This window comes from Ranitomeya imitator, chromosome 7, assembly GCF_032444005.1.
Source record: "Ranitomeya imitator isolate aRanImi1 chromosome 7, aRanImi1.pri, whole genome shotgun sequence".
Lineage (NCBI taxonomy): Eukaryota > Metazoa > Chordata > Amphibia > Anura > Dendrobatidae > Ranitomeya > Ranitomeya imitator.
The window spans coordinates 181,228,100-181,243,666 of record NC_091288.1 but is presented as its reverse complement, the minus strand read 5'-3'; the positions used below and the strand labels follow the sequence as shown (position 1 = coordinate 181,243,666).

Sequence of the window (15,567 nt, the reverse complement as noted above, 5' to 3'; positions counted from 1 at the left end):
GCCGCTTGGCTGTTCCCACCGCTCACATAGATGGAGGTCCTTAATACAGTCTGTACAACGATGTGGCAGCCATAGCATCACCGGACAGGTCAGTGGACCTCCATTCACCAAAAAGATACAGGTCTCCGATTTAGGACCTGCATCTCAGACATTTATATGGTATTCTCAAGTTTGGAGGTTATCCTCTATCCATGTGATAGAAGATAACTTCCCAATCACTGATGTCTGACCGCTTTGACCCCCCACCGATCCTGAAAACCAGAATCGAATGTGACTGGAGCAATGGTCAATCATGAACACTTCTGCTACACTGATTTATTAATTGGACTGCCAGAGACAGATGAGCGGTGTGCTTGGCTGGTCTACGGCGCTCCTATAAGAATAAGTGGAAGTGAGGTGCGTGTCATCTACCACCACTCCATTGGCATGGGGTTCTTCAGAGCCCATGTTCTCAGGATTGGTGGAAGTTCCAGCTATTGGACCTCAACGATCGGGAAGTTATTGGATAATTTCCAAACTCAAGAAAAATCCCACTTAAAGAGATCAACGACCCCCAAGTCCAGGAAAAGAGGGGTGGCAGCTCTCTTCACTCGCTTCTATGAAAGTTGCAGAAACTGATTAACATGGCAGCGTGGATGTGCCCACAACTCGCATAAGATGGCTGTCCTTAATTTAGTCTCTACAATGATGTTTCCAAACTCGAGAAAAATCCTTTAAGTCCATATACCATAAACGTCCAAGGTAGAAATATCCCTTTACATACGAGTACCCTTTTACTCTCAGCAACCAATTGTGTTGCCGCCTTCCTTTTACAGGGGTCCTTCAAAACCTAAAGTGGAACGAATTGGGTGCTATGGGGTACTACTAGGCTTCTCAAGTTATCTGCATGCAGTCTTTCAGTATGCTCTTGGAAAATTTGTTCTCATGGTCCTACTACTTACTTTGCCCCATAATCCTTAACTTTTATTTTGGACTACGAGCAAGAAAAGGGCTCAGGGATTCTTCTTGACACTAAGATGTGTCTCCTTTGTAGCAAAGGCTTGATAGAAATACATCAGGCAACTACTGTTCCTACGGATGAGGTGGTTAAGAAAAGTGAAATTCTGCATGCATGGCCGTCCTGCATTCCATGGTTACGTCAGTCCACACCTTCACCGAGGAACTTCACCTTAAAGCCTCCTTACTAGAACGCAATGCTTCCTGCTAAAGCGAGCAATCAAGTCCACCAGCCAGCGGACGGGCTAAATAACAGGAATATCCAGCTTGCCCTGGATCTGTGGTTATGTCTCAACCAAGCCCATTAGGACGGCACTAAAAAAGGGAGTGTGATCATAAACAGGGACACTAACTTAGAAATGAATGAAGCCCATATATAAAGAAATGCAAACCGTAGTTAAATTGAACAGAATTATGTAAGGAAAAAAAAATGTAATTTGCGTTTACTAAACTGTATGTTCCAAATAAAAAAAATGTACTAAAAGATTGTGGGGGGAAAAAAGCACTAAACTTAGCAAATGACGTAGCCCTAAGCCAGTCTTGAATCCAAAAGTGAAAATATTTGGTTTAATCTCCGTACACAAACCGTTTAAGCTTAGATAGCATCCAGGCGCAGGTTCTGCAAAGTTATTAAAAAAAAATATTATTCTCAATGCAGAGCTTGTGTGCCCAAATTTGTACGCTGGCGCCAGGACAAGTTCCTATAAAGGAGCCATAGCGGCGTGGCAGATAGCGAGCACAGTCCGTGTGTTTGGCACGCATAGCAGATTTAGAGGCCAAGACGTCTATTCAAATAGTGAGAACTAAAACCATCTCTAGAGAGAAAATATTAACAGCATTGCTAGAGACAAAATCGGGGTGGAATGGGACGAAAACCAAGAGGTCTTCCGAATGACACCTTTTGGTCTGGAATCAGTCCGGATTCTGTTGGGGAATATGTCAGAAATGAAACTGTACACCCAACCGGGATGGGTCTTTCCATTAGGAGATTAGTTATGATCTACTGACATGACTCAGATAGCTGTATGCTTGAGATATGAACACACACATGGCCCGATCAAACTGGGTGAGGAAACCATCTGCACTGTCACACCCCATCCCCTCACCACTTCCATTTTGGCTGTGAACGAGACGCCAAGATGGACTTGTGGTAACATAGCAAAATCAGTAAAAATGGTCTATAGTTGAGTCAGTTGTCCGGTACTTCCATTGCTACAGTTCCAATTGGTTACATTCCATGGTGTAAGGAGGCAATTTAATTATGTAAAAATCATACAATGTGATTTTATGGTCTTTATTTTTAGATTCTGTCTCTCACAGGTGAAGTGTACCTACGATAAAAATTGCAGACCGCTCCATTCTTTGTAGGTGGGAAAACGTTAACATCGGCAGTGTGTCAAATACTTATTTTACCCACTGCATTCCAATATGGGGCCCCGGAGAGGAGACATATATACCAGGATGGGGCCAGGATGAGGGACACATATTATATAACATTATATAATAATAACATAACATTATATAATAATATAAAATTATATAATAATAATATAACATTATATAATAATAATATAACATTATATAATAATGCCACTGCTTCCGTCTACATTCCTCCTTGGTGCATATGGAAATCACAGGGGGTTCGCTTGCTTAGGACCCTCCTCTATAAGCCACCAAACAGCAGTTCTCCCTCTGGCACCTGGGGTGGTCTCTCTTTAATTTTTTTTATGCCCGCCACAATTTTTCTTAAAACAAAACTCAGCCTAGACACGTCTGCTTTCTCTTAGGTTTTCTGAAGGTCTCAGGAGCCGGAACCACGATGATCAGCTGATTGTCACCACGGCTTCCATATTAAAAGGATTATCTCTGATGTGACAGATCCTCTTAATATACAATCATGCCGTTCATTGCAGGTTATTGCTCCCTGTAATCAGCCACTTCAGCCTCGGCAGGCTCGGACAATATAAATAACTCACAAGAAGTACAGGAAAATTCTTGCCGTCATGATCGGCACTTAGTCTTGCACATTTCCAGTTCTGAATCATTTACATACATATCATCTGAATGATATCAGCTTTTTTCTTTTTATAATCCGCACTTTTACAAGCTGCAGACTTTAGGCTCGACATGACTCATTAACTTTCGATTTCTTGATACAGGATGCAGAATTTCCAGTCTATCTCAGCGAAAGACGAGCGCATGTTTAATATCAAGGGTAGCAATTTACCTTTCTCCCAAGTAATCACCGATGACCGTTTTGTTGAGACCTTCACCTTTGTATAGAAACTGTGCTATATCCTCCGGAGTGTTCTGCAGCAAGTCGTTCTCTATCAGGAATTGGATGCCCTGTTAATAAAAGAGAAAAAAACCATAAGCCCCCAATGTTACCATCAACACAATGCCGTTCTTTCCCTACGTACCAGATATTACAATCTATATTCCATCCAGTTCATACAAGTCTATAACTGGTCACTAGAAGATACCTGTCCTTCACACACATGCGGCATATGTGAAGGACCGGTATCTTCCAGGGTTCCTTATGGGGAAGCAATCCCCTAACCTTGGACTCTATACACATGGACGCCTGATGAAGCATGTGCTACTCGAAACATTGCTATTTATACCTGTACCTAATATAGTGCGAATATTGGACACGAGACTCAAAAAAGTGCCATTTGGTGTGCAGTTCCTCCTCTCCTTTCTTGACCATCTCTTTAAAAGTACCGCAAAACATCTTGTCGCTATATGGGAGTCTTGCTCACATTGGCTGCTATATGCTTGACGCATATGCTGGGAGACATTTAAGGAATACTATATTCATAGGTCTTGATGTCCTCAATTGAGATCAAAGTTATAATCGGTGGGCAATGACAATGTCTGTAAAGCACTGCGGAATATGCTGGATATATTTTAGCAAAACAAATCCACAGCACCAATTCTCAGTATTTTTTATTTTATGGTGGATCCTTGCTTATAGTGGATCCTTGTTTATAGTGGATTCTTACTTACAGCCTTGATCTTTGTAGGGATTGGCAATTCATGTTAAGGATTCAGGTCCAGCACTGGCGGATGAGTCGATCTGGACTCCCAGTGGGTCAATGCCTTGTTTTCTACTGCTGTTATTTCCACAAAGTACATTATCAAATTGTAGAACAGATCTGTGGAGCCTCTGAGAGACACTTATTTTTTTTTTTCTTATTTTAGTCTGTATATCCAAATGAATGCCTAGATGAATGACTATACAGGGGGATATATCAAAACAATCTGCGAGGAGTATGAACTAGGAATTTTTACATCAAACGGATGATCAAAACGTGACATGAACAGAGCCTTATGGCAATTAGTAAATAAATGTTTCTCTTAACTCCCAACCCTAGACCCTAAGGCTGCAATACTGCAGTGCTAACCACCAACCACCAGGCCATATAGCTCTCTTACTACAATGCCAGAACATAACAGCAGATATTAAAGGGTACATCCAGGACTTTAACTGCCTAAACACTACCTGACAGTTGTGCCCGGCGCCGTTCTCCGGGGTCACAGACTTCCACTGAAGACATGTCAACAGAGCAACAGCTTATTTTCCTGTTGACAGGGTAGGACTTCTGGCTTCATGATGATTGACAGCTTGCTCTCTGCTGCCTAATTGGTGGAAGACGGCTGTCAATCAGCATGACGCAAAAAGTCCTACCCCGTCAACAGGAAGAGAAATTGCTGCTCTGTTGACAGGGAGCAGCTGAATCTCCGGCAGAAGCGGTCAATGACTGACGCCGGGTACAACAGACCGGTAAGTGCCTGTGTTAGCAACTACCTGCTTGTTAGTGATTAGTCACAGATATCTCCTTTAAAATATCACTATGGTTTTAAAAAATGACTTTATATATTATAGGCGCTGCATAAAGTTGCTGATTGGGTCCGGAGACCTACACCGATAGGTCAAAAACACTCGTGCATTAGCTGTGCACACAAAGCTTTGTACAGGATCAAAAGTCAGTCTGAATGAATGTACCGTACACTTACTATAGATCCCGTACGTTGTTGGACCGATCGGTGGGGATCTCATCAGCCAGCCCCCCACCAGTCAGCAACATTTTTCAGAGTCTATGATATCTGCATGCTTTTATAAAAAGTGACACTTTAAGCTATTACGTCTAATGGCTTCGCAAAGGGAGGATGCATTTGGTCTCTGAACCATTAAAACCAAGTAAGAACACGTTGTTCCGACTCACTGCCAGATAAAAGCTCGCTCCATTCCATCAATTTACTTAAAACATTCTAAACATAAGACAACCATTAACAGCGCACAGTAAGGTCTACCCAGATCCGCCTCAGCCCACACTAAATCCACTTCTCTCCGATTAAACGGGACTGGACGGGCAAAATGCAGGAGGCAGACTCATCCCTCCGGTACCAAAGAAACAAACCCTTGTGTACATCTGTCTGCAGACGGCAGCCTATATATCGGCATATCTGGTTCATAGTAAAACACTGAGAGAAAACCAAAAAGAATGGCCTAGGTCTAGTCAAAGAGGAAAACCGAAAAAATTCAAAAAATGACCTAAAAGAATATGCTTTATTATCAATAAATTTAAAACTAGGAACCACTTATAACCTATAAACCAAAAGTAGGGAGCCTATGGGTCAGGATCTGCTAGTAATAAAATACAGAACACAAAAAAATGTAATAGGAAAGGACTAGGGAGGATAGTGGTGCCTCACCCTAAACAATTCCCTTCCTTGCAGCGGAGGTTGGCACCCTGGGATACGAAACGGCGCCCCCGCTCAACATAGACTGACCCTGGAGACCCTAATAGGTATCCCTACCAAAAGCCACCACCCAAACAAACACCACAAAACAGAAAAGAGTGAATACATACACTAAGGTGCTGTAGCTAGTACTGACTAATGGTGCATCAATGGCACCCGTGAGCTTGATTCAATAAACTCTGAGGAATTACTGAGACTCTTGATTATGTTAATACTAAGAGATAAGGTGATTCACAGAGATAGAACGTAAACAATGTTTTATAATACAGTGTACTCCTCCTTCCAGATAGAATTCAATCGGTACAGGAAAGAGACATGAAATGATCACCTATTGGAAGAAAGCGTCTTTCTACAAGTGAAAAATGATATTAAGCACTATATATTCAGAGTGTCTAAAAAATGATTCACACAGAGGGAATCTGCACCACCGCCAGAATAGTATTGGCATCATTGCCGGAATAAAGCCATTAGGCGTACACAATGTTGCATATTAAGGGTATGTTCACACGTTCAGGATTTCCATCCTTTTTTTTTCAGGACAGTTTTTTTTAAAAACTGCAGCTCTTGGCAGAAAACGCAGGTCCTTTTTTTGGTCTTTTTTTTGTCCTTTTTTGATGCGTTTTTTGATGCGTTTGATGCTTTTTTTATCCTTTTTTTATGCAGTTTTCTATGCAGAGACTGTGTGTTTCCTAGGAAGCTTTTTAGGGCTAAAATGGCTGAAAATACCCTAACCCTACCCCTAACCCTACCCCTACCCCTAACCCTATTCTAACCTTAGTAAAAAAAAAAAAAAAAAAAATTCTTAATTTTTTTATTGTCCCTACCAATGGGGGTGACAAAGTGGGGGGGGTGTCATTTACTATTTTTTTATTTTGATCACTGAGATAGGTTATATCTCAGTGATCAAAATGCACTTTGGAGCGAATCTGCCGGCCGGCAGATTCGGCGGGCGCACTGCGCATGCGCCCGCCATTTTGCAAGATGGCGGCGCCCAGGGAGAAGACGGCCGGACGGACACCGGGACGCCGGGTAAGTATAAGGGGGGGAGATTAGGGCACGGGGGGGGGGGGGCATCGGAGCACTGGGGGGGGGCATCGGAGCACGGGGGGCGGGATCGGAGCACGGGGGGGCAGCCACACTCCGCCCACGCACTTCCGCCCGCTCCCCCGCACTTCCTGCTGCAGCGCTTCTTCACATCAAATCGCAGTAAAACCCGCAGATATATTTTTGATCTGCGGGTTTTACTGCGATTTTGACCTCACAATGGAGGTCTATGGGTGCAGAACTGCTGCGGTTCAGGAAAAAGAAGTGACATGCTCCTTTTTTGCCGCAGCTATTCTGCGCGGCTTTTTAAACGAAATTACGGACCATGTGCACAGCAGTGACTGTTTTCCATAGGGTTACATTGTTATGTACCCTGCATGGAAAACTGCTGCGGAACCGCAGCGGCAATACCGCTGCGGTTCCGCAGTAAAAAACGCACTGTGTGAACATGGCCTAATTGAGGGTTTGTCATGTACGAGCCATTCCTACCATGCTAGATAAATGCAAATGATGGCATCAACGCCAGAAAGGTATGGGCATCGTTAACAGTAATGTTGTGATCAGTCCCTTTTAATTCACAGTGGCATCACCGCCAGAAAGAAATCAATTCATTCAGATGTGTATGAGGGCATCATCGCCAGAGATATAATGATCTGTAAATGTCAGCAAATAGTGGCATCATCGCCAGAAAAAGAGCCCCAACAAAAATATATAGTGAACGGATCAAAAGTTGATGGCATCACCACCAGAAAATATCATGATCCATCTGTGCCAATAGCATCACTGTCAGTAAATGCAGGTATAATCCCCACACATTGGTATGCATAGTCAGAGAAAATAGCGCGGTAATGCTACATGGGCATGCGCACTTATCCCACCAGAATAGAAACTATGCTTCAGATCTGCACCGGAAATAATTTGGACATTTCCGGGTGAACCGCATTTATGGCTGAAGCGCGCTCCCAAATCCATGACTTCCGGACCGCGTGCAGCGTCTGCATCTCTCGCTGCCCATGCCTACCATTGGCATCCCCTGATGAGTCCCGCTGGATCTCCTTTGGGGCGAAACGCGTCGGGATGAGACACCGTCTCCTAAGATAAGTGTATTATAAACATACACGTGTGCTGCTGTGCTGGCTGTCCACCATTTTTTTCTTTGCTGCACTATTTGAGCCATGTAGCATTACCGCGCTATTTTCTCTGACTATGCATACCAATGTGTGGGGATTATACCTGCATTTACCGACAGTGATGCTATTGGCACAGATGGATCATGATCTTTTCTGGCGATGATGCCTTTGCATATGCTTTGATTATGATTTTTTTCTGGCGGTGATGCCATCAACTTTTGATCCGTTCACTATATATTTTTGTTGGGGCTCTTTTTCTGGCGATGATGCCACTATTTGCTGACATTTACAGATCATTATATCTCTGGCGATGATGCCCTCATATACATCTGAATGAATGGATTTCTTTCTGGCAGTGATGCCACTGTGTATTAAAAGGGACTGATCACAACATTACTGTTAACGATGCCCATACCTTTCTGGTGGTGATGCCATCATTTGCATTTAATTATCTAGCATGGTAGGAATGGCTCGTACATGACAAACCATCAATTAATATGCAACATTGTGTACGCCTAATGGCTTTATTCCGGCAATAATGCCAATACTATTCTGGCGGTGGTGCCGATTCCCTCTGTGTGAATCATTTTTTAGACACTCTGAATATATAGTGCTTAATATCATTTTTCACTTGTAGAAAGACGCTTTCTTCCAATAGGTGATCATTTCATGTCTCTTTCCTGTACCGATTGAATTCTATCTGGAAGGAGGAGTACACTGTATTATAAAACATTGTTTACGTTCTATCTCTGTGAATCGCCTTATCTCTTAGTATTAACATAATCAAGAGTCTCAGTAATTCCTCAGAGTTTATTGAATCAAGCTCACTGGTGCCATTGATTCACCATTAGTCAGTACTAGCTGCCGCACCTTAGTGTATGTATTCACTCTTTTCTGTTTTGTGGTGTTTGTTTGGGTGGTGGCTTTTGGTAGGGATACCTATTAGGGTCCCCAGGGTCAGTCTACGTTGAGCGGGGGTGCCGTTTCGTATCCCAGGGTGCCAACCTCCGCTGCAAGGAAGGGAATTGTTTAGGGTGAGGCACCACTATCCTCCCTAGTCCTTTCCTATTATGACATTTTTTCTGTGTTCCGTATTTTATTACTAGCAGATTCTGACCCATAGGCTCCCTACTTTTGGTTTTTAGGTTATAAGTGGTTCCTGGTTTTAAATTTATTGATAATAAAGCATATTCTTTTAGGTCTTTTTTTGAATTTTTTCGGTTTTCCTCATAGTAAAACACTGCCCAAATGTGTCCTAAAAAAAACATTTTATGATAGGAGGCGCTTTATACTGGGGTATGGAAATCAGATGTGGACATTACACCCCAAAAAAGAAACAATCGCATAAATAGAATACAAAAAGAAAACAAGAGTTATGCATTTTTCGTCAGGGGTTTCGATGTCTGTGGTAAAAAAAAAAAAAAAAAAAAATCCCAAAACCTGATAGACCCCAATGATAAAAAGCCTATTATGGTCAACAAGTATCATTAGAAAATGGGCGGGTCGTGGTTCTGTTAGGAGAATAAAGCGAGTTACATTTCAGATAAATAACATTAAAATTACCTTTTTGGGATCCATATTGAATTTTTTTCTTCCCATGGCAATCTGTTTATTTCTCTGGGTGGTTTTGCTAAAAGAAAAAAAATATAAAAATAATAATTTAAAAAAAATAATTAAAAAACTGCTTTTACAAACCGTAAAACACACATTCTAGAAAAATCATGAATCACAATATACGGTACTGATAAAAAAAGGACTTTTTAGACCGTCTAATGAGGTTACTGAAGACAGAAAATGGATGCAGTCATCAGGTTTACTGTGATTTTCTCCGGAAGCATTAAGAGGCCACCACTAATTGATCTGAATGAGATAAAGCCGCAGCAGCCGAGCGCCTGTCCTCGCTGTATATTGGTATGGTAAAACCCCTGACATCACAAGTATTATACCATATTTCTTTCTCAGTTTACATTTACAAGAGGGGATTGGCATGATGCCCGTCTAAACATCATGAAACGGCTACAAATGCAGTAAATTATACTCGTGCAGTAAAATCCCTTCTGGGATGCTGGTGATATCTCTCCAAATCCTGGTCTTCCTCACCACATCCCCACAGTCAGTTCTACCTCACATCCACACTCTATCACAAATTTCCGTAACCTCTCTAACCTTATACCCATTCGCCCAGCCCCCGCTTCCCCAGTCCCACTAACAGGAGCTCTGTGGAACGCTCGCTCTGTCTGCAACAAGCTTTCCTACATCCACGATCTTTTTGTTACTACCAAACTTTCCTTCCTCGCCATCACCGAAACCTGGCTCACCCCTTCTGACACAGCCTCCTCTGCTGCACTCTCTTACTGTGGCTTCCATCTTTCTCACACACCCCGCCCCAGCAGCAAGCATGGCGGAGGAGTTGGTTTTCTCTTGTCAGATAACTGCTCCTTCACCCCAATCCCACTGCCACCCTCTGCTACCCGCCCTTCCTTTGAGGTGCACTCTGTGCGCATCAACTCCCCCTCCAACCGGCTGTCATTTACCGCCCCCCAGGGCCAGCCACCACCTTCTTTGACCACTTCCCCACCTGGCTACTTCATTTCCTTTCTGCGGACATCCCCACTATCATCATGGGCGACTTCAACATCCCCATTGACACTTCCCTCTCAGCTGCCGCTAAACTTCTATCTCTCACTTCCTCCTTCGGCCTCACTCAATGGTCTTCTAGAGCCACTCACAAAGACGGTCACACACTAGACCTCATCTTCACCCGCCTCTGCTCCCTATTTAACCTCTCTAACTCACCTCTTCCACTCTCTGACCACAACCTTCTCACATTCTCATCTCTCTCCACTCCATTTCTACAATCCCCACTCCACAAACTTTCACACCCTTGCAGAAATCTTAAACATCTTGACCTACATTCATTCTCTGAATCCCTCCTCCCTCTCACTGACATAAGTTCCCTACACAATGCGGATGACGCTGCCGCTCTATATAACACCACAATAGCTGTAGCTTTGGAATCTGCTGCCCCACTTACACATACCAAAGCTCGCAAAATCAACAGACAGCCCTGGCACACCAGCCTGACCAAAGAGCTGAGGCGAGCTTTCAGGGCTGCTAAGCGCAGATGGAAAAGATCCCACTCCAACGAGCACTTCATCGCATTCAAACAGTCCCTCACTACTTTCAAGACCACACTCGCCACAGCTAAACAAACTTACTTCTCATCTCTCATATTCTCTCTGTCTCACAACCCTAAACAGTTATTCAACACCTTCAATTCTCTTCTCCGTCCCCCAGCACCACCTCCCACCCCACTTATCTCTGCTGAAGACTTTGCCTCATTTTTCAAGCAGAAGATTGATAGCATCAGAGACAGTTTTGGTCAACAACCCCCAGAGCCCTTCCTCCCGACTTCCCAGCCCTCCACCTCCAAAACCAACTTCTCCACCATTACAGAACATCGACTCTCCACTCTACTCTCAAGATCGCATCTCACCACCTGTGCACTTGACCCGCTCCCATCCCACCTCATCCCAAACCTCACCACAGTCTTCATCCTAACCCTAACCCATATCTTCAAACGATCACTAACAACTGGTGTTTTCCCCTCAAGCTTTAAACATTCCTCCATCACACCTATCCTCAAAAAGCCCTCTCTTGACCCATCCTCTGTATCTAGCTATCACCCTAAATCACTTTTCCCCTATGCCTCCAAACTACTGGAACAACACGCTTACCTTGAACTGTCCTCCCATCTCTCTTCTTGCTCCTTCTTTGACCGCTTACAATCTGGCTTCCGGTCACACCATTCCACTGAAACTGCCCTAACTAAGGTCACCAATGACCTCTTAACCGCCAAGAGCAAGCAACACTACTCTGTCCTCCTCCTCCTTGACCTGTCGGCTGCCTTTGACACAGTGGACCATTCCCTATTATTACAGACACTCTCATCCCTTGGCATCACAGACTTGGACCTATCCTGGATCTCATCATACCTAACAGACCGGACATTCAGCGTCTCCCACTCACACACCACCTCCTCACCTCGCCCTCTATCTGTCGGAGTCCCACAAGTTTCAGTCCTTGGGCCCCTGCTCTTCTCCACTTACACCTTTGGCCTGGGACAGCTCATAGAATCTCATGGCTTTCAGTATCACCTCTATGCTGATGACACACAGATCTACATCTCTGGACCAGATATCACCTGCCTACTAACCAGAATCCCTCAATGTCTATCTGCTATTTCATCATCCTTCTCAGCTAGATTTCTCAAACTTAACATGGACTAAACAGAATTCATCATCTTTCCCCCATCTCACGCGACCCTCCCAACAAACCTATCCATTACAGTAAATGGCTGCCCACTCTCCCCAGTCCCACAAGCTCGCTGCCTCGGGGTAATCCTTGACGCTGATCTCTCCTTCAAACCACATATCCAAGCCCTTTCCACTTCCTGCCGACTTCAACTCAAAAATATTTCACAAATCCGTTCATTCCTCAACCAAGAATCTGCAAAAACCCTAGTCCATGCCCTCATCATCTCCCGCCTCGACTACTGCAACCTCCTGCTCTGTGGCCTCCCCTCTAACACTCTCACACCCCTCCAATCTATTCTAAACTCTGCTGCCCGACTAATCCACCTGTCCCCCCACTATTCCCCGGCCTCTCCCCTCTGTCAATCCCTTCACTGGCTCCCCATTGCCCAGAGACTCCAGTACAAAACCCTAACCATGACGTACAAAGCCATCCACAACCTGTCTCCTCCATACATCTGTGACCTCGTCTCCCGGTACTTACCTACACGTAACCTACACGTAACCTTCGATCCTCACAAGATCTCCTTCTCTACTCCCCTCTTATCTCCTCTTCCCACAATCGTATACAAGATTTCTCTTGCGTATCACCCCTACTCTGGAACCCTCTACCACAACATATCAGACTCTCGCCTACCATCAAAACCTTCAAAAAGAACCTGAAGACCCACCTCTTCCGACAAGCCTACAACCTGCAGTAACCACCGATCGACCAAACCACTGCACGACCAGCTCTATCCTCACCTACTGTATTCTCACCCATCCCTTGTAGATTGTGAGCCTTCGCGGGCAGGGTCCTCACTCCTCCTGTACCAGTTATGACTTGTATTGTTTAAGATTATTGTACTTGTTTTTATGTATACCCCTCCTCACATGTAAAGCGCCATGAAATAAATGGCGCTATAACAATAAATAATAATAAATTATACTCGTGCAGTAAAATCCCTTCACTCTGGCATCAGCGAGACCTGACAAACCAAGGACAGCCATAACACACAGGATGCGAGACCTATGCAGGTAATGGGCCCTCCGCCGCCTGCAAAACTGTAGATAGAGTTATATAGGAGCAGTGTAGCGGTACGTATACATACTTTGTGCACTGTTAATTCAAGTTTTTATTACATTGTGTGTCACGCCTCCTGTATGCTTTCTGGGCGGTTCTTAAACCTAAAATGTTCTTCCCCCACCATTAAGCGATCCAAACCCCTCCCCCACCATTAAAGAGAATCGGTCATCAGGATTTTACATACCCTATTAATGGCATGTATATAAATGTGCTTTAATGCTGAACAAATCCTTACCTTTCTTGTACAAATCAGTTTTGCGGTTTTACAGAAATTCATAGTTGAAATGTTATGCTAATGAGTTGTAAGTGCAGTGAGCCGGCCCTGCACTTACAGCTCTCCTGCTTCTCTCCCTACTCCCCGCCCGCTGTCTGCCTCCTTTCGCTTCTCTCCCTACTCCCCACCCGCTCTCTGCCACCTTTCGCGGACTGACAGGTCACTGAAACAGGAGTCAACTGTCAGTCAGAGATGGGAGGCAGGCAGCGGGTGGAGAAAAGCAGAGAAGCAGGAGAGGTGTAAGTGCAGTGCCCGATCACTGCACTTAAAACCATTCGCATACCATTTCAATTATGTATTTCTCACAAAAATGCAAAAAGGATTTCACCCCTGTTTCAAGTTTATGGACTGCTCTCAAGCACTTCTGGAGGCAGTGGGTGCACAAATCAAACTTCATTTGCGCATTCGTGCTGCTAATAAAACACTACAGATAGGTATGCAAAAGATCCACATTATACTTTTTTTTAAGATCTTGAATTCTATGGTTGTGAAAATCTGGTCCTTATGAAATCTGAAAAATACACAATAAATTACATCATGTCGTTGATCAAAAACTAGGCCAAAACGCAGAAGAGTGGGTGAGAAATTAAGTACCGTACACCATTACTGCTTCCATATGAATTAAGAGGGTAAGTAGCAGCCTGGCACTGCTTGTCAAATGCTCGATTAATACTTCATCAGTAAACGTGACCACCTCTATGAAAGCAGAAGGTTTTTCAGTTTGTTGCTTGCAGTTCACTGCTCTGGGGCAATCAGGCATGTGTTTACACAATGACAAGGATGCAGGAAACCAGCAATGATCTTAGAGAAGCAATTTTCACTACCCATCAATCTAGAACCATTATAGAGCCATTTCCAGTCCATCATTCTACAGTAAGAAATGTATTCACAAGTGTAAAACTTTCAAGACAGTTAATCTTCCCTAGAATGGAAATCTCAGCAAATTCACACCCAAGTCAGAACATACAATGGTCAGAAAAATTGAAAACAAACCCAAGAGTTACAGCTCAGACTCTAAAGGCCTCAGTTACCATGATAAATGTTCAAGTTCCTGACTGTACAGTTAGAAAAATACTGAAAAAAATGCTGAAGTGAATACAGACAAAGCTTCTCAGGACTTCATCTTCTGTCTCACCAGAAATAGAAGAACATTATTATTTTTTTTGCGGATATGGGTGGGAGTAGGGTCCCTTCAGCTGAAGGGCCTTACAGCAGCGGATTTGCTTGCTACCTTGTAAATTGTGTCTTCATTTATGGAACTCAAATTCCTCGAAGGTCTAGCCACCACCCCATAGGTTTTGGAAGGTGTTTGCTTAAGCCAACCAGACTAACAGAAATTTGCAAGCACATGTTCACCCTCCAAGCCCGGCCTTTCCAGAAGTAGAAAGCTACATACAGCATGTAATGGTCACCGATTTGCTATTTTAAAAAGCGTACAGTAGTTCTTCCTCCTTAGATGTTGCCCCATGACTTATTTTCCAGGGCGAAAGTTCGGCTGAATGTGTGCTTTTATTAATTTCAGGAACGCCAATATCCTGCTTCTAGCACTTCCCACCAAAATTACACACAATATCCTGTCTTACACTTGGCGGCTTTGTGTTGCCTGTGGGCTATCTGCACGCCGACAATCACGAGAAGCCTTTAAAATAGAACATTAATTGGTTTCCTCGCTCTTCTAATCATGGCTCTTCAGAAACCTAAAATATTAATGTGACATGAAATCTAATTCTCCACTGTCTTATAAGCGGCTCCGTGTAATTTGAGTTGATCATTGCTGTAGGAGCTAAGAGAACTAAAAACGCCGGCTCGGAGGAAAAACACAAGATTATAAGGCTGATGCACAGATCACATTGTTGGATACATTTTTTTTTCCCCAGGAATTGCGCACTTTTTACTTGTACAGTATGTGGACCACGTGCTTCACCTTCTCGAGCCGCACCTAAGGAAAGCACATTGCAAAAATGTCAGCTCAATGGG

At 43.7% G+C, this 15,567-nt stretch overlaps 1 protein-coding gene across 1 annotated transcript in view; it reads right to left on the bottom strand.

The window, feature by feature from the left end:
• LOC138645095 (cytohesin-3) overlaps nucleotides 1–15,567 on the bottom strand; it is a 126,173-nt gene that overhangs the window by 48,924 nt on the left and 61,682 nt on the right. The window contains exons 4-5 of the mRNA XM_069734149.1: nucleotides 9,501–9,567; nucleotides 3,224–3,342 (exon numbers count right to left, since the gene is read on the bottom strand). Of these exons, the coding sequence (XP_069590250.1) occupies nucleotides 3,224–3,342; nucleotides 9,501–9,567 (186 nt within the window). The remainder of the gene's footprint in view (nucleotides 1–3,223; nucleotides 3,343–9,500; nucleotides 9,568–15,567) is intronic.